Here is an 18,687-nt window from a genome sequence, read left to right as displayed (position 1 = left end):
TATTTTGGATGATCGAAAGAGTTATCACTACACAGCAAAGTAAATAGTAAAATAAAGATTCCATTAGTGTCTTGAGTTAACATTCACATCATACACAAAGCAAAGAAATCAAATCTAGGCATCCTTGTTGAAATTGTGAAGGCTTTTGCCTTCTCCTTCCTCAACTTTCACATGAAAAATGTTTTCAGTTAATTCAGCTCTACTGTACGTTCCCCAAGCATCAGAAACTTACGGGAATTCAGGGGGATGGAAGATGGACTTCACAGCTCCCGCATATATGGACACAATGGATATAATGACACAGGCCAGGAAGAGGGAGGCAAACTTGTTGACATATTTGACCCCAACGAAGACCACCAATGCCATCAGACTGAGGAAGATGGTCCCGTAGACCCTCATGTTATTCAGCATGGCTCCGTCACTCCCATTGGGATCTGTGGAGTGGAATATGGCCGCCTGTGGTACGATATATTTCTGGTAACGACAAACACATCACAGGGTCGTTAGTCGATAGTTCTATTTACTGATGCACATTTTCTCAGATGAATCTAATTCTCATTCCCAACCTACATACACTCAATGAGCACCTTATTAGGTATTTATTTTTATATTTAATTTAATATTTAATATTTAAGACTTATATATAGCGGCACGGATGGTGCAGTGGGTAGCACTGCCGCCTCACAGCAAGGAGGTCCTGGGTTCGAATCCCCGTCGGCCGGGGCCTCTCTGTGCGGAGTTTGCATGTTCTCCCCGTGTCTGCGTGGGTTTCCTCTGGGTACTCCGGTTTCCTCCCACAGTCCAAAGACATGCACGTTAGGCTGATTGGAGAGTCTAAATTGCCCGTAGGTATGAGTGTGTGAGTGAATGGTGTGTGTGCCCTGTGATGGACTGGCGACCTGTCCAGGGTGTATTCCTGCCTTTCGCCCAATGTATGCTGGGATAGGCTCCAGCCCCCCTGTGACCCTGATCAGGATAAGCGGGTTCAGATGATGGATGGATGGATGGACTTATATATATATATATACATATATATATATATATATATACACACGTTGTGTGTTCAGGGATGCTCTTCTCTGTAATGTGTGGTTATTTGCGTTACTGTCACCTTCCTCTCAGCTTTGACCAGTCTGGCCCTTCTCCACTGATCTCTCTCATTAACAAGGCATTTTTGACCACAGAACTGCTGCTCACTGGATGTTTTTTGTTTTTCTCATCATTCTCTGCCATTCTCTAGAGACTGTTGCGCGTTAAAATCCCAGGAGATCAGCAATTTATGTGATCTGTCTGTCAAATCACTCTGTCTAGCGCCAACAATCATTCCATGGTCAAAGTAACTTCAATCACATTTCTTCCCAATTCTGAAATTTGGTATGAAAAACAACTAAAACCTCTTGACCATGTCTGCATGCTTTTATGCATGTAGTTGCTGCCACATGAATGGCTGATTAAATATTTGCATTAGCAAGCTGGTGTACAGGTCTACCTAATAAAGTGCTCACTGAGTGTATATTATACAGACAACATACAGACATTAAACAAAACAAAAAAAATTCCCCAAAAAGCACACACTTTTCCACTTCTCAAGCAGACCTTACCAGTAATATTTCAATGGCACCAAGAATGTACATGGCTCCAGCAAAGGTCGTACCCAGGTAAAAGCAGAGCCCCACCGCTCCCCCAAACTCTGGGCCCAGGGAACGCGAGATCATGAAATATGCTCCACCAGCTGGGAAAACAGCCACATCAAAGTCTGCAATGAGTCTCCCACATGCGCTCGAGTGGATTCTACAGAGTCATCAACTGCACAACTGAGTTGCACAAGCCTTGATCTGCATTTAGTCAACGTGTCATAAACTTTTTCTTCCCAAGAAAACGAATGTTTTATTTTTCCATTGTTTGTTTTACTTCACGCTGCCTCAAAGCCTTTTAAGTGCTTTTGTATTTGGTAAGTTAATTCCCAAATATTGAGATAACATTCATCATCATCAACAAGCTGTCCCAAAATGGAATTTCTTTGCTATAAAACATTCTTTAAACAGAGTTTAATAGGCTTAATGCTCCCTATATCATTAATGTTTCACAAATTAAAATATTCCTTTTTACATTTCTATTAGAATCTCAGAAGTGCAGTTACCAGGGACAACACCATTCGTTGCAATGGCACTCATGGATATGGCTGTGAGCATCGTCTGCAAAATCAAGGCAGAAAAAAATAATATAAACACTCCAATAAAATCTCACCATATAGTTTGCTATCAAAAACTGTTTTCAAAATATGGTCATAATGTTTATGGTCAAAATTCAGTTGTTTTCCTCATCAACATTATGACCTTCTTACATAAAGTATGCAAATGAAAATACAACTGTAGGCACAATTGCCTTTTATCTCAAACATTTATTCAATACTGTAGGTTGAAGCTACAGTAGAAGCACATCTTCATTTTTGTCTATAATAGCCATCTGCAGGTACCCTTTTAGTTATAAAATGTGTCTAGAAAACCTGCTTCTGTTTAATAGTACAGTATATCCCTGAAACTAATGATGCAGAGCCTGGTCCCACATGCAGTTTGGACTACAGCAGAAAGCTATGAGCTGGTCAACCAGCTCGTGCTCGTAGCTTGTCTGAGCTGATGTCAAGCCGGGAGCTGGTCTGAACTGGTCAACCAGCTAAACCATGTCGAGCTGGGAGCTGGTCTGAACTGGTCAATCAGCTAAACCATGTCGAGCTGGGAGCTGGTCTGAACTGGTCAACCAGCTAAACCATGTCGAGCTGGGAGCTGGTCTGAACTGGTCAATCAGCTAAACCATGTCGAGCTGGGAGCAGGTCTGAACTGGTCAATCAGCTAAACCATGTCAAGCTGGGAGCAGGTCTGAACTGGTCAATCAGCTAAACCATGTCGAGCTGGGAGCTGGTCTGAACTGGTCAACCAGCTAAACCATGTCAAGCTGGGAGCAGGTCTGAACTGGTCAAACAGCTACCTGCTGTTTTAGAACCTAGCGTGAGCTTTTTCTTTCAGCTGAGCTTACACACGAGCAGCACATCAGGACAATCAGGAGGGACTGAACGATGCCAGCCATGCCCACAATCCAGGTGAGACGTAGGAACAGGATGACGCCAAAGATGTTCTGCAGACAGGGCAGGTAGACACCCATCAGGGTGCCCATACTGGGAGACTGCAGACACACAGGACAAAATGGCGGACATGATGGCACAAAAGTCTGTTGCACTTCTCCCTCTTACAAAGGCCACATAGTACAGTACTCCTATGCACAGTCTGGCTGGAGCTATTTCTGCTAATGTGAGTCTGATGCTGCTGTTATTATAAAAGGGTAGTTTTGATGATGCGTATTTGTGTTCTAGTTTTGTATTGCACAATATCCGGACTACAAGATTCCACACCATCAGAAATTTGTAAAGAAGACACACACAAAATGGTGGGCATGATGGCACAAAGGTCTGTGGCACTTCTCTCGCTAACAATGGCCACTTAGTACAGTACTCCTATGCACAGTCTGACTGGAGCCATTTCTGGTAATGTGAGTTTGCTGTTACTGTGACTCAGACCTTTGGTAGCTTCTTTCTGGAGGCCAATGCACTCTCCGCCTCCTCGTGCTCTTTGGCCCCCTGTGTGACGTTGGTGTAGTTGACCAGCCGGCTGAGAAGAGAGGACACCTTGGGTCGAATGTCCAGCTCTTCCTAGACAACAAGAAGAAAACCATCAATATATTGGGTAAGGAAAGAACAGACTTAAACTGTAGAAGCTCAGTATTTAAAAACAAGGTTTTAAAGCGCACACTAACCTCAAATAAAGCCAAGTTTCTGTCATAGAAGTCATTTTTCTTAGATGCGTCTGTGCTGTTAAGAAAGGGGCTGTCTTCTTTATGACTTCCCTGACCTGAGAAAGATATAGATAACAGTAATAATGTCAAAATCTTAAATCTTTGAGAAATACTGCAGATTGCACAATGACGATTTTGGTGGCCCTCAGCAAGAATATTTGGGATTGAGCCATCTGTGGACCGGCGCAGAGGGTGTGGGGGGCTGGTGGAAGTGATCACGGAGAAGATAACCCGTCGTCACAGACACATAAATAACAATACAGTACAATTAAAATGATTCTTGTGGCCCAGGGATGGTTTTTGTCCTTAACAACTGCATAGAGTGTATATGCCAGTGTTTATTGATGAGTACATACTGCTGTAGTCCCACTCATGAAACAAGTCCATCCATCCATCCATTATCTGAACCCACTTATCCTGAACAGGGTCACAGGGGGGCTGGAGCCTATCCCAGCATACATTGGGCGAAAGGCAGGAATACACCCTGGACGGGTCGCTAGTCCATCGCAGGGCACACACACCGTTCACTCACACACTCATACACTCATACCTTTGGGCAATTTAGACTCTCCAATCAGCCTAACGTGCATGTCTTTGGACTGTGGGAGGAAACCGGAGTACCCAGAGGAAACCCACGCAGACACGGGGAGAACATGCAAACTCCGCACAGAGAGGCCCCGGCCGACGGGGATTCGAACCCAGGACCTCCTTGCTGTGAGGCGGCAGTGCTACCCACTGCACCATCCGTGCCGCCATGAAACAAGTCAAAACTTTTAAAATGTGATATATTATCCCGTGTGTTGGATGTTGGACAGACAGATGTTTATTATCAGACTTGATAATAAACAGAGGCCAATGCCCTCTGGACAGAATGTCTACTTGAATTATGGGTTTGATTGTTATGCAATCAATTGTTTCCTGCCTGCTTTATTGCTTCCCTATGTGCAATTTGAAATAGATGAATATAATTTACTATTCACTTGACAAACTGAATAATTTAAGTGAATTCATAGATAATGCATTTTTTAATTTATCTATGTAACTTTAATCATTTTAATCATTTTAAAATGCATATTTGAAACATGTATGACTTTCAACATGCGTTTCTGTGTTCTAGTTTTGTATTGCATAATATCTGCACAAGTTTCCACACCATCAGAAATTTGATTTAGTTTTAATCCGGATGGAGCCAGGATTGCATTCAGCTGCTTCCTTTCTCACTGGCACACAACCAGAGAAGTGTCCTTATCTAACAAGTGCAGACATCACTCAGACTAGGAGCAAACAAACAGTCACATTCTAGGGAATGCTTGCCAACGATATTACGCACAAAGTTGTAGTCCAGGAAATAATGATTAAATGTCAGCAGTTGGCACCAATACCATACGAATATCAGATGCAGTTGGATCAGCTCTGGTTAAGTTCAGTTTGATATTGAGGAAGTATGTTTGGTGGTAAAGAGTTAACGTATAAATGGGTGTATTGTTCAAAATGAACCTTACTTGACAGTGGTTGCTGTTATTTCTTCTTAATACTTACTTTATTTAATGAATATGTATTTATATGTGGTAGATTGACAAAGCACACATGCTCTTTTACAGAATTGTCCCGTTAATGCCCACAGGACCTGCTTGTCTTTGGATGGTGAGAGGAAACCGGAGCACCTGGAGGAAATCCATGCGGACACAGAGAACACAGTGAAAAGCCTTGGCCGGAATTTGAACCTGGGACGTCCTTGCTGTGAGGTGACAGTCCTATACACTGCACCATCCTGCCACCCATAATGTATGGTCAATCAAAAATGTATACCTGCAGTTTAACACGATGTGAGTCCTGCTGAACGCAAAGTATACACAACCTCATTACGACACAAAATAGCAGTCCCCTGAAACTATAGTACAGGGCTGCAGTTCCATGCAAACACCAGTTATTTTCAGAAAGGTTCAGTGTCACTGGCAATTCAACGAGCATAATATCGCTAAACAAATATACACAAGCACATTATACTGAACTGAACGGAAATTAGGGTTATTCTGAATAGTATCACCAATGTAGGTGGTGTAGGCTGGCAAGTGCACAGGAAGTCCATGTGTAGTTCCTGGTCTTAGAATAGACATCAGAGGTAGGATGTTCTGTTCTTTCTGACCTGAGGGACATAGTCTCCCTGTCTCTTCAGTCCAGAACTGGAACTGTTTAAAACTTTGATCTGTTCAATCCCTGGCAATAGCTGCTCAACCCGCAAAAACATCCATACATGAAAATTTAGCTTGCTATACTGCATATACTGTACATGTATGAAGAAATTATTTACATTTTGTTTTATAATGACAAAGACCACCACATGCTGGGGTCTCAAAATATATAATATATTATATAAAAATATATTTAAAATTATATAATATATAGGATGTATTAATCTCAAATATATTTAATTAACCGAAGAGCAGTTCCTTGTTAGAAAGTGCTTGACAAGACTGTACCACTTGTTCATTTAAAAGTGCTAATACTTGGTTAGTTCTGTAGGTCCCAGTTCATAGACTGCCTAAATACTGGACATTGATTAATCATACCATGCATATTTTATAGATGTAAACAAAAATCACTAGACCTGGATTCCTGCATCACCAATTCAGCCACAAAATAGCGAGATAAGTCTTGTCACTTTTACCGTTTAGCATGTTTGGCTTAAAGGGGAAAAGTGAAGGACTAAAATAAAGGAATGAGAATAAAGCAGAGGTTGCGCTGTCCACTCACCAGGCTGATGTGCTACACTGCCATTACTGCTGTCCTCCCGGACCATTCTTCAGCAACTGCAGACAGGTCTGCTCTCAGAGCAGGGCTGGAACCGGGCCTCACTCACACTGTGTGTGAGGTCTCAGAGAGTGGCCTGCCTTAGCATTTTTACACGCACAGGCACACACACACACACGCATCCGTGCACACAGACGCACATACATACATACATACACACACACGCACGCACGAATTCACGCACGCACACACATACACACACACACACACACACACATACACACACACAAACACATACACATATGCATGCACAAGCACGCACGCACACACACAAGTATGCACACACACACACGTGCGTACACACACACATACATACACAAGCACGCACACACACATACACAAGCACACACGCTCATACACACACACTTATACACAAGCACACACATTAACACACACGTGCACATGCACACACATACACACACACACACACACACAAGACTCTCTCACACACTCACACTCTGACTCTGACTCTCAAACACTCACACACTCACTCTAACTTTCACACACACTCACAGTCTCACTCTGACTCTCTCACACACTCACGTGAATTGAAGAAATTAGCCCACATATGCTTATTAGATGTAAATATTTACTAAATATTTATGTCATAAGCCCCATGAGACCAGCAAATCTGATTGGTACAATTTTGAGTTTACAATAGAAAATATAGTAAACACAGCTGGGCAGGCTACTCTAGCTCACTCCTGTAAAATTGTGATTAGCAAAGAAAACACTGTTAAACACTAATATTTGTATTCCTTAATTTTATCATAAAAATCAAAATAACACATTTTACTGATGGATTTACATGATGGTTACATGTTACTTCTTGACAAGTCAAACTGCTATGTTTTCAATGTGCACTGAAAAAAAGATGTCATAAAATCCATTTGAATTCATTTATTTCAACATGGTTGTAATATAAACGTACCTATCCAGGAATTTCCCTGTTTATTATAGAGGACAGTGTTTATATAATTCTACATTCAAGCAGAATGAAGTATCTTGTGTAGAGAACAAGTGGACAGCTGCAATGTACAATGTCCAGCATGCGATTTCAGTGTCTTCACACTTTGCCTTGCTCTTGTAAATGCTTCCCCCTACTGGTAAACTACAGTAAGTAACATTGCCTCTCATTTTGTGTGAGTGTGTACAGTACAGTCTCTCTCTCTCTCTCTCTCTCTCTCTCTCTCTCTCTCTCTCTCTCTCTCTCTCTCTCTCTCTCTCTCTCTCTCTCTCTCTCTCTCTCTCTCTCTCTCTCTCTCTCTCTCTCTCTCTCTCTCTCTCTGTCGGTCTGTCGGTCAGCGAGTTATACAGAAATACAGAACTATATACCTAGATGACTGAATTGCTTTTCATTCAGTTATCTTTTAAAATAAAATCATTGTTTGAGAAAATTTTTTTTAATGCAATTATGTTTTAATTTTGTAGCTCTGAATGTTCTTGGCAACTTGACAGTCTCGTTTCTGTTCACTGAAAATCCATTTAATAAACCCAGCAGAGCAGAGTCCCGTACAGGTGACCTCCTGTCATAGTACTGAATGAAGGAGATGAAAGATTAACAGCACTATTAAAAAAGGCCCCAGACCCCTGCGGTCGATCGCCCTGAGAGAAAAGCCGGGCCCAGGCATGACAAGTCTGAACACGTCAGCTGAGATCAGAGAGATCAAAGCCATGGCAAATAGCCCTGCCGCCAACTACTGAGGCCTAGCCACAGGGCAAAGCGGCCATTTTAGGAAACATAGTAGTATATTTATCTAAACAAACATAATCCAGCAATGTAATATGTAGTTTCTTAAATACTGTATCTTCAGATACTTATCAGACGCTACCCAACAGATAAAAATAGGCAAGTGGATGTGAGGTATACAGTAGGGTAAGTACTGTAGTTTGCTGTCGAGCAGGGAGTGTGTTATCACCCTCTCTTTATATTTTCTTTCATGGGAATGCGCAAGCCTAATGTACAGGTCAGCATTTAATCACATTTTCTGCCAGACTTGTTACACATTTAAGGTGAGGTGGAAAAATCCAGGTTCAGAAAGTGAAAGTCTTCCCCAGTGTTTTGTTCTAATCACCCATATTTGCCAATTAATTTTTCAGCCAGGATGTGTAACTAATTAGTCAGTTCAGCTGGCTGAGTTCATGTGCAGAAGAGACGCAGGGCAGAACTTCTACTTTCTGAATCCTGGACTGCAAAAAAAATACTTTTTAGGCCAATTCCTAATGATTATATAGATTAGTGTGCCCTGATATTCCTGGCATTCAACTTGATGAAGAGCAAATTAGACCACCGCCTCCCACTTTCATAATGGGATGTGAATCATATATATACAAAAAAGTGAATAAAGTGCAACTATTTTTGAATAGCTTTTAGTTCCATATTTCAAATGTAGTGGAAACATTACACATTCAATTCCAAATCAAAGCATTAACAAATTTAATCAAGTCTGCGTTATTCTTTTACAGGAAGCAAAGAAAAATAATATTAATCTGTTCAAAAAATGGCAGTGTCAACATTTTTCTCTTCAAACTCAAACATTACTGTATAATGTTTTAGATTTAACTTCACTTTAAATTACTGAACTAATATTTAGTAGCATAACCATTGTTTTTGATAACTGCTACGCATCTGCGCTGCATTGAGTCAACCAACTTCTGGCACCAAGAAACAGGTATTTCAGCCCAGGATGAACAAACCACATTCCACAGTTCCTGTGAATTTTTGGGTATTGCTTCAGAAGCAGCATTTTTAATGTCATCCCAAGTTTTCAATGGGGTTGAGGTTGGGGAATTGAGCTGGCCACTCCATTACCTCAATCCTTTTTGTCTGGAACTAAGGTGTTGCTTGCTTACTTGTGTGTTCGGGTAATTTCAGGGGCATTTCCTCTTCGGCATACGGCAACATAATCTCTTCAAGTATTTTGATGTATTCAAACTGATCCATGATCCCTGGTATACGAACCCAACTGTCTTCACAGTGTACTGTGACTTGAATTCGGTACCCGGGGATCGTCTCACATACTGTTGACGACCACTAGACCCAAAAATAACAATTTTACTCTCATCAGTCCACAGAATGTTACGCTATTTTTCTTTGGGCCAAACGATGTGTTCCTTGGCAAATTTTAACCAATTCTGCACATGCCATTTTTTAAACAATGGTGCTTTACGGGGGCTTCTTGCTGATATTTTAGCTTCGATCAAACGTCTTCTGACTGTAACAACACTTACAGGTAATTGTAGATCATCTTTGATCTTTCTGGAGCTGATCAATGGCTGAATCTTTGCCATTCTGACTCTTCTTCGATCCGTTTTAACAGTAGTTACTCGTCTTCTTCTGCGTGGTTCGGGTTTTTGTTGCCATTTTAAAGCATTTGAGATCATTTTAGCTGAGCATCCTATAATTTGCACTTCTTTATGACTTTTCCTCTCTCCAATCAAGTTTTTAATCAAATGACGTTGTTCCTCCGAACAATGTTTGGAACGGCCCATTTTACTTAGCAAGTCAGAAGGAAATATATTTTATAACAATGTGTGAAACATTTGCTTCCCTTCTGACCCTGGTTTTTTCACAGAATGAATGAATTCTCTAATTAAACTCCGCACTGCTATTCTTTTGAACACGTTCCTTTCAATGAATAAGTGAATTACTCAGAACAAGCAGCGTGCATGTCATGACAGTTGGGTCTGTTGTTTTTCTATTGCACTACTACATCTACAAGTAAATGATTTGCCATGCAGAAATATCACTACATTACATTACTGGCATTTGGCAGACGCTCTTATCCAGAGCGACGTACAATTGATTAGACTAAGCAGGAGACAATCCTCCCCTGGAGCAATGCAAGGGCCTTGCTCAAGGGCCTAACGGCTGTGCGGATCTTATTGTGGCTACACCGGAGATCGAACCACCAACCTTGTGGGTCCCAGTCATGTTACCTTAACCACTACGCTACAGGCCGCCCCTATCACTACTACTAATAATAGTGGGTCATCAGGTTACTGATGTTGTACTGCTATTTTTTTTAACACGACTGTATAAAGGCCAACCATGTGTCCTTCGGATTGCTGGATACCATATCCACCCACTTAATTGCTAGGTAGGCTTATATTATTCCAGTATGGTTCTATTTATACAAAATGCCACAAACAAAAACCCACCCCAGAGTAAAATATGGATATGACCTCAGTCTGTGGTCTGAAGTGACTTCAGAGAAAGAGCTCAGGACAACTGTTCACCATGAGCAGATGCTGTGTAATAGGGCCTATCGTCAACATTTCCTAGAGAACATGGCAGCTTACATCAAATCTTACTGCAATGCTCTTATATGTATAATTCAAACAAGTACTGTGTGATCAGGTTTTTTATAATTAAGGTCTTTTTTGTGGTGTATTGCCTGTCAAAATAGTATTCCCTAACATTGAAAAGAATCACACTTCCCGGGTGTAAAATCCATCTATGGCCAGTGTGACCAGCTATCAGCTATAGCTTGAGCTGGTGAAACTATGTATGGAGCTGGTCTGAGCTGGTCAACTAGCTACCAGCCGTTTCAAAACCTAGAGTGAGCTTTTGTTTTTCCAGCAGGGTTGTGTAAATTTGTTCCTTTATTTACTTCCTCTATCTTGAGTTTGCTAACTTCCCACAATATTCAGGTCTTTATGACACGAAGCTAGGTGAAATCCAGCAGATAACACAGATTGTGTCTGTCCCCAGTGACTGCTTGACCTGAAGATCTGACAGACCAACAGCATTCAAAGTACATAAGCACTGAGTCTAAAGCTGGAAAGACAACTGTTAAACAAGCAGGGATCGTGGTGCACATAGGTTATAAGGTTCATTTGATTATAACATCGGAGGCAAACAACAGTTGGGAAATATTATTGCACATAACCAAAGCCATTCTATACTGTGAAATCACACAGCGTGTGACTCAGTTGCACAGAATAGGGAACACACAGTTGGGTATACATGTGTCTGTGCGTATGCATGTGTTTTTGTGTTTAAGTCTGCGTGTGCATTCGTGCAGTGCCTGCATGCTCTATGTTTGTCTTTCCTTGTTTACTGGTGGAGGCTATTTTTATCCTCAGAGATGCTTTCAATGTTTCACTCCTTCTTTTTGTTGATATTTCAGAAAGCAGAAAAACAAAATATGCAGTACAATGTAGGAAAGCTGATTAACTGTGGACAAATGATTTACCATTTTTCAAAGCCTATTTTTGTCAAAAATGTTTGGCTTTTATCCTTTAATGAACATTTAAGATGGACTTAATTAAGACTAAGAGGCATTAATTTTTCTTTGCCTGTTTTACCTCTTGCTGTTCCTTGGCAAATTCTCTAATCTATTAAATTCATTTAGCTTCAGCCCACCTGCTCTCTGGATATGTAGGTTTTCGAGTTTAAAATGGAGGGCTGGAATAGCTGGTGGATTAACTCTTTAACCTTTTCAGTTTACGTGTAATCTCAAAGGTTCATAGCAAGGCCCATTTGCATTCATGTAGCACAGGTAATCAACCTCACTCACAGAATGGTCTTCCTGACTGCTCTCACCACAACATCCTTCAGAGTTTCTGCTTCATAGGTACCATGCAAGTGCAAGAAGATTATTGGAGTGCTTTTCTTCTCTTTTCATCTCACAGGTATGTGGTGCTAATATTATTATAACCCTCCTATTATGTTTGGGGTCAATTTGACCCCACTCAGTGTTTGTCCTCTCTTAAAAACTAGTTAACCATTTTTTATATTGATGCTGTATGTTTTTTTTTTGTTTGTTTTCTAATTTGGCAGGATTAAATAGTGAAAATACAACTGTATGTAAGAAAATATACAACCTTTTTTTCTGTGTGAATAATTTTGGTGACACTTTCCCATACAGGTGCCCAACATTAATTTACTGTTCCTCTAAAATGAGATGCTTCTCAGAGATTTGTCTTATTTATGGATAAAAGGCAAATAATTTGCTAGACAATAAGAAGGCAACTCACAATGTGTCAAAATGTTTCTATTACAATATTTTTGTGTTCATTTCAGCTGTTGGGCTTAATTGAACCCCGGTCATAAATCTGAACATAATAGGAGGGAGAATGAATGTATGATATGCATACGTGTAATTTATATAAACACAGAATATGCTCATAGTGAATGCTGTAATGATCAGTATTAAGCCTGAATGTGCATGGCTGGGAGTTTCCCTTTTTGCCAGAGGTGTGTATTCCTAGGAGACAGAGGTAGAAAATCTAGGTTCAGCATAAAGAATACATAAAAGTCCTCCCCAGTATTGTGTTACAATCACCTGGTTTTGCTAATTAGCACAGATCTTCAGCCAGGAAGTAGAACTAATTGGTGAAATCAACTGGTTGAGTTCACACTGGAATTTATATCTCTGGACATGGGAGACCTCAACATCAAAATGTGAATACAACTGATCTTGGTTACAGTTAACTTTTCCTTGTTGCGAATGTGCAGTTCAATACTGTGTGGGAAATAATTATATAACTTTTGTAAAATATGTGTAGCTATTGTTTCCCTCACCCTCTCTGCCACAGTACAGTTTGGACTCTTATATGTACACAAGTATCCTGAACACGTGTCTAAATTGCTTCATCAGATCACTGTAATGTAGATCAGCTGATTCGCACTAATGAATAAATTGAGTTTCCCTACCAGCTGTACATACACGTAATCCAATTGTTACCATGATGCACGGCGAGGTAAGTAATTCCAGCGTTGTTCCCCTTATGGCCACTGGGAGATAAAGCTATCAGGATGATATTTAATTATCTTTTTTGTCAACAATTATGTTATTAATTTCCCAATAATGACACCATCCAGCAGTCATTGTTTCACAGTTACAATCTTATCAGTCTTTATCCTCCCCCCACCTCCCCCACCCCTGTCTGTCTGATCTCAGTCTTCATATCAAACTATTCCCACAAAAGCCCTTTACCAATCAGGCCTTAATAAGGTGGATAAGGGATAAAAGTCACTACCTCCTTCTATAAATGTTTGTAGATTAGTTTAATATTGTTGCTTATTTAATAACCATTATTTTGTTGAATATGTCTTGATGGACTCTGAAACCAATGCATTACCATTACAAAAGTCTATTGTTTTTAATGTATTGTTCACCAGTTTATCATTCAGTTGAACATGGACCAAGCTCACTGGTGTGCTATTGTTCGAGGAAGGCTCTCTGCAGAAGATGCATTGGAGCAGCCATTCCTCATCTGCAGCCGTAATGGGACCTGGCCCAGAGACACGCTGAAATGAAACGGTGGAATGCCAGCCTGCTGGGTGTGGGACCTGTGGGGCTGGCTTTGATGTGGGTTAATGAGCTAGAAATGACAGCAATAGAAGCGAAAGCTAAAAAACAAGGGCTGCGCAAATGATTGAAATCGGGTGTGGCTCTCAAAGCAAAATTAAGGCCATAAAAACATAAAAGAAAATTACAGCTTTCAAACTTTCATGAATTGGATCTTGTATGCTTGTATGGAGCTGGGGTGCTCTTCAGAAGGTCTGCTTATGTTCCATTTGTATTTAAAGGCCATGTACACTTAGGTGGCTTGTACTTTGTGAGGCATTGCTTGTGTGCGTGTGTCTATAAATGTGTGTGTGTGTTCAGGCAGTGCCTCACAAATCACAAACAAAAGTATAAGACTCTTTCTCTGTGTTTCAGTTTGTATCTCTTACTACCTGTTATAAAAGGCACAAATACATCTGTGGTTTTATACTGTACAGAGTAAGCTTTCTGCATAGCTTACTCTGTACCCCTAAGACGTGATGTCAGCCACCACTTCTTATCGCACTGCATTGTACAAGCTGGGCGCACACAAATATGAGTTGGGAGGGACACACGTAATGTGCTGTTGAACAGGTGCACCGCTCATGAGAGACTGTTTGACCAGTAGTGGTAAGCTAAAAAATGCCATAGCACTGGTTGTGTATTACCATGCTTGGCTGCAAGCAGTGCCACAAATGACTGAGCAGATTCAAAGCCTGACCAGATAAGACAGAGTGTGGGGACCATTCACACACTGATCCAGACCCTTGTTAGAATGAACCATTCAGCAGGGCCCCCAGTTTCAGAGCATCAACCCAATGAACTGCATGTTCTGGTGGTTCGGACGGTCGGCTCCTGACCAGAAACTCACAGGCCCCTACCCCAGGTGAGGAACAACCCCATGATTAAGGTATTGTACCCCTTTTTTTAACAGTATTCATATATACTGTACAAGTGTAAGCTTATATACCAGGTGTATGCAAATCAAAGGGTGCCGTTCTTTGTAGCAGCAGCTACACAATCGCATTGTAAGAATAAAAACTATATGAATTCCTGCATTTACTTAATATCACACAACAATTGTGATTTGCATAGTGTATACTATAAATGTAATTTAAAGATGAAACAACATTCATAGTAAATGTGTGCAAAGTTGATGTATCGGTCACTTCTTAACATATACAGTACCACTAAAGATGTATGAAAAGCAAGTAGTATAGCAGATAATGAAATATGCACTCTCAGTGATGTGGACTCTATTGCTGTGAATGCCGGTATTGGCCTGCACTGTATGCTTTAGAGTGCTGAACCTGCACAATTGCCACTCTGTGTAGATCAGGAGGGAGAAGCAGAACTCAGAGACTGGAACAAGGTTGGTACTGTGACCCCCCCTCTCCGACCCCTCCCACGCTCACACTTACACACACAGACACACACCCCTCCCACCATGGAAATGCCCTGAGTGTCTGAGTTTGCCCAGAAGCCTCCTTTCCCGCAAACACAAACACAAGCTATCCTGTAGTTAGACTCAGCACCAGAAATGTCAACATCTTTACTGCTGTCTCTCTCTCCCGGAGCCTGAAAAGGCTCCACCGTGTGTCCAAACTCACAGCACTGTTCCTGCTTTCACAGCTTTGGCAGAAGTAGTTAAATTAAGTCAAAAGTAAATTGTAATGCCAGGACAAGAACAATGCCTTACGCAACAGCCATTCAGCCTTTTGCATTGTACATTGTACACAAGACAGGTCGTTTAAGGCCACGTACTGGAAATCTAATTCATGAATTCCCACTCATGGAAAACTTGTGTATTACCTAAGCATAATATTTAAGTTGTATAATGTTTATTTTACAAGGATACATATGAGGTGGGGAAAACTTGTTGGTGTTTCACATACACTGTCACTGGGAGCGGTTAAGGGGCCAGATGCCTCAGTCTGAAGCATCCACTCTGAATGTGGCCAGCGTGTCAGCACCGCATCGTTAAACAGCGGTTCACGCTGCAGGTCATGTCGCTGAGCCCCTACATATCCATTATATCCTTACGGCGAAAGAAGATTCTTAGAACCAGGCAGAGAGACCAGATACTTCACTAAGACCTGTCCAAGTTGTTTTTAGGCGAGAACATTCCTAGTCCACTGCGTGAACATAATTCACCGCTGTGAACTCCCACTCTGATTCATTTGCCAGAGCACATGAATGGTAGGCTGGGCACTATTGTAAAGGGTTTGTGGGTCTGTGTGTGTGTGTGTGTGGTGGGGGGCTGGTGGGGGCACAGTCTTGTGCTTCCCCCTTCTTTCAGCCCCTGGGTTAGACTGTGTTTGCCGGATTCCTATGCCAGCCCTTACAAATCTGCACCGATCCCACCTAATCCTCCCCTTCAGCTACAAACTCTCACCATTTCCATTATCCCTATCCTAGGGAGTGGCTCCAGCTCTGCCTCCGTCATGGAAGGGAAACAGGAGAACTGTTACTTTCCAGTTCATCTGCCAGCGTGCTGTAGCTTCCTTTCAGAAAAATAGAGACACTTTCTTGCGCATAAAGGAAGATCAGCTTTTGTGGGCGAGAACACTTGGCGCCTGTCTGATTTCGGGAATGCTCCCACTACCTCTTGCGTCAGGCAGTGTGTTGACAGCCCCCCCTCGCTCCCCTGGCCCCCCTTCCCTAACCTCAGTTGTTCTGCCTTTGTAACTACAGACATCTCTGCCATCTGCTTACTTCTGAAAGGACTCATGGGCGTCATTGTCTGCTTCAGCTTGTCGTAGCTCCCTGCTGCCGACGTACGTCAACTTCCCACAGGCCTGCCGTACCCCCAGAACAGAGCGCTAAAACAGCCTTCTAACACTGCCCGACAACTGTCAAGAGCACTGCCGGCTTTACATTTCCATGGTTACTGTACCCTACAACCACAAGGTAATGTACAGAACGTTTAGAATTACTCTGCCCAATGCGCTCCAAATAGTTTCTTAATTTTTTAAATAAAGATGAAAACTTATCTCAACTTGCTTTCCTCATAGCTCCTATTTTGTAACTGTTTTCAGAGCACAAAAAGTTGAGAAGTTTATTTTCCAAGCTTACCATCAGAGCTCACTGTGTCTGTATATCCCTGGCCTGTATCTCTGTAGTCCACCCAGTTAATTCCTTCCAGGCTGTCATAGTTTGATTGAGAGTTATCCTCCACTGGTACGACAGTGAAATGGGGCATGTTTTCATGAGTTTCGGGTCTTCTCCCCCTCGCTCCTGCTCAGCTATCGTTCCCTCCTGCAGCCAGCTGAACTCCCAATAATCTCAGTGCATTCCACTACAGTTTGGTCACTTCCTCCAGAGGAAATTACCATATTTCCCAGCTCCACCCACTATTCAGTCATTTGCTTGGGCTTGCTCTGAATAGGGACTGCTTCTGTCCACAGCAGCTCTCCTGAAGCCACAGCTGCTGAACCACACAAAGGGAAGGACCAATGACGATGAGGGAGACAGGACTTCTTTACATCTTCAATTTACACACTATGCACTGAAGCTGGCTGGGACTTTCTCCAGAAGCTTAATAGAGATTATTTTCCCAGTTGTTATCCTTAAAAATCTCTAGCAAACCTCTTATTGATCTTAAACTGCTTTCACTTAAACTGTATATAGACTATTTTTAAATAGTTTGCTATTGACAAACACTTGAGTAATATTTCTCTTGTTTAGCCTGATAAGAAGTGCTGGAAAATGTTTTTTTCTTTTAAGCATTATGAGTAAAATGATACAACTTTTGTTCCAATTATGAATATAACATTTTGAACTTATGTTTTCACCAAAGAACAGGAACAGAATAAATACAATTATATAGCTTATTTATATATTTAAGCTTATAGTGCAAAAACTTATATTTTCTGGGCTAAAAAATAAGCAAATAATGCCAAGACAGCTTGACTCATTTTAAGATTGCCAATGGAATAATAACTTATATTTTCAACAAGCTTATACTTTCTACTAATAAGAACTTAAGTCTTATGACAAGACTAAAACATTTGTTTTTTGCTGTGTCGTTGCTAATGAGGTGTATTAGATATTTTAACCCTGAAAGGCTGTGCCTAAAAACACTGGTTTATCACATTTACAATGCATTTATTCAACAAAAGTTATCTCATCACACATTTAGGGAAATTGGGTGTTGAAGTTATATGCTTTTTTGTAATCCTCCATTATGTTTCCATTTCAAGGACACAGTGTGCCCAGAGAAGCAGTAACACTAAATGTAGCCCTCCCGGTGAACACTGAAAGAAAACAAAGGGCTTCAAGCCTGCAGTCCTTCATTAAAATCATTTGAGCAATCAAGCACAAACTTTAAGTCTTCAGGACACTACATCACAGTACTTCATTTACATTTGTGTCCTCCATTAGGCAGACAATATGGTGGGTGTTTTTCTTTTGAGATTAATAACTGATGCTAAGTTTTAAAGCAGGCACTTAGTGACAATTCTTTTGAAAGGCTGCTTAATTAACAGTTTGCGTCACTGGGAAAAGCCACAATGCATTATGAAATGTGATTAATTCAAAATGGCGCTTACTGTAATACACTGCAGAAAAAATTATTAATAATTAATCCATATCTTTAAGGTTACAGTTAGCATAGAATTTCATTTGAATTTGAAAACCATCCGTATAATTCTTGTTTTCTAAATCTATTTCTTGATTCTTGTTCAAAATGATTAAAAACAAATAATGCTTGCTTAATTAGGCCAGTTACCTGTTCTGTGGCAGCATATGAAGT

General features: G+C 41.0%; 1 protein-coding gene and 1 long non-coding RNA gene across 3 annotated transcripts in view; one reads left to right on the top strand and one right to left on the bottom strand.

Annotated features, from left to right (window-relative positions):
• The window catches only part of slc12a4 (solute carrier family 12 member 4), a 31,638-nt gene extending 14,431 nt beyond the window's left edge, over positions 1–17,207 (bottom strand). Inside the window, exons 1-7 of the mRNA XM_061221520.1 lie at positions 17,010–17,207; positions 3,808–3,902; positions 3,572–3,703; positions 3,034–3,180; positions 2,141–2,195; positions 1,602–1,732; positions 233–474 (exon numbers count right to left, since the gene is read on the bottom strand). Of these exons, the coding sequence (XP_061077504.1) occupies positions 233–474; positions 1,602–1,732; positions 2,141–2,195; positions 3,034–3,180; positions 3,572–3,703; positions 3,808–3,902; positions 17,010–17,136 (929 nt within the window). The 5' untranslated portion in view covers positions 17,137–17,207. The remainder of the gene's footprint in view (positions 1–232; positions 475–1,601; positions 1,733–2,140; positions 2,196–3,033; positions 3,181–3,571; positions 3,704–3,807; positions 3,903–17,009) is intronic.
• Positions 12,825–17,694, top strand: LOC133111317 (uncharacterized). Of its 2 annotated transcripts, none has more exons than XR_009704982.1 (3): positions 12,825–15,306; positions 16,687–16,844; positions 17,342–17,694. It is a non-coding gene; the product is annotated as an uncharacterized LOC133111317 (long non-coding RNA). The 2 variants fall into 2 exon arrangements; XR_009704981.1 differs by having other exon boundaries at positions 16,629–16,844.
• Positions 17,695–18,687: the final 993 nt, after the last annotated feature.

The sequence above is a fragment of the Conger conger genome, chromosome 15 (assembly GCF_963514075.1).
Source record: "Conger conger chromosome 15, fConCon1.1, whole genome shotgun sequence".
Classification (NCBI taxonomy): domain Eukaryota; kingdom Metazoa; phylum Chordata; class Actinopteri; order Anguilliformes; family Congridae; genus Conger; species Conger conger.
Note: the sequence above shows the minus strand (reverse complement) of the source record. Positions and strands in the feature narration are given on the sequence as shown.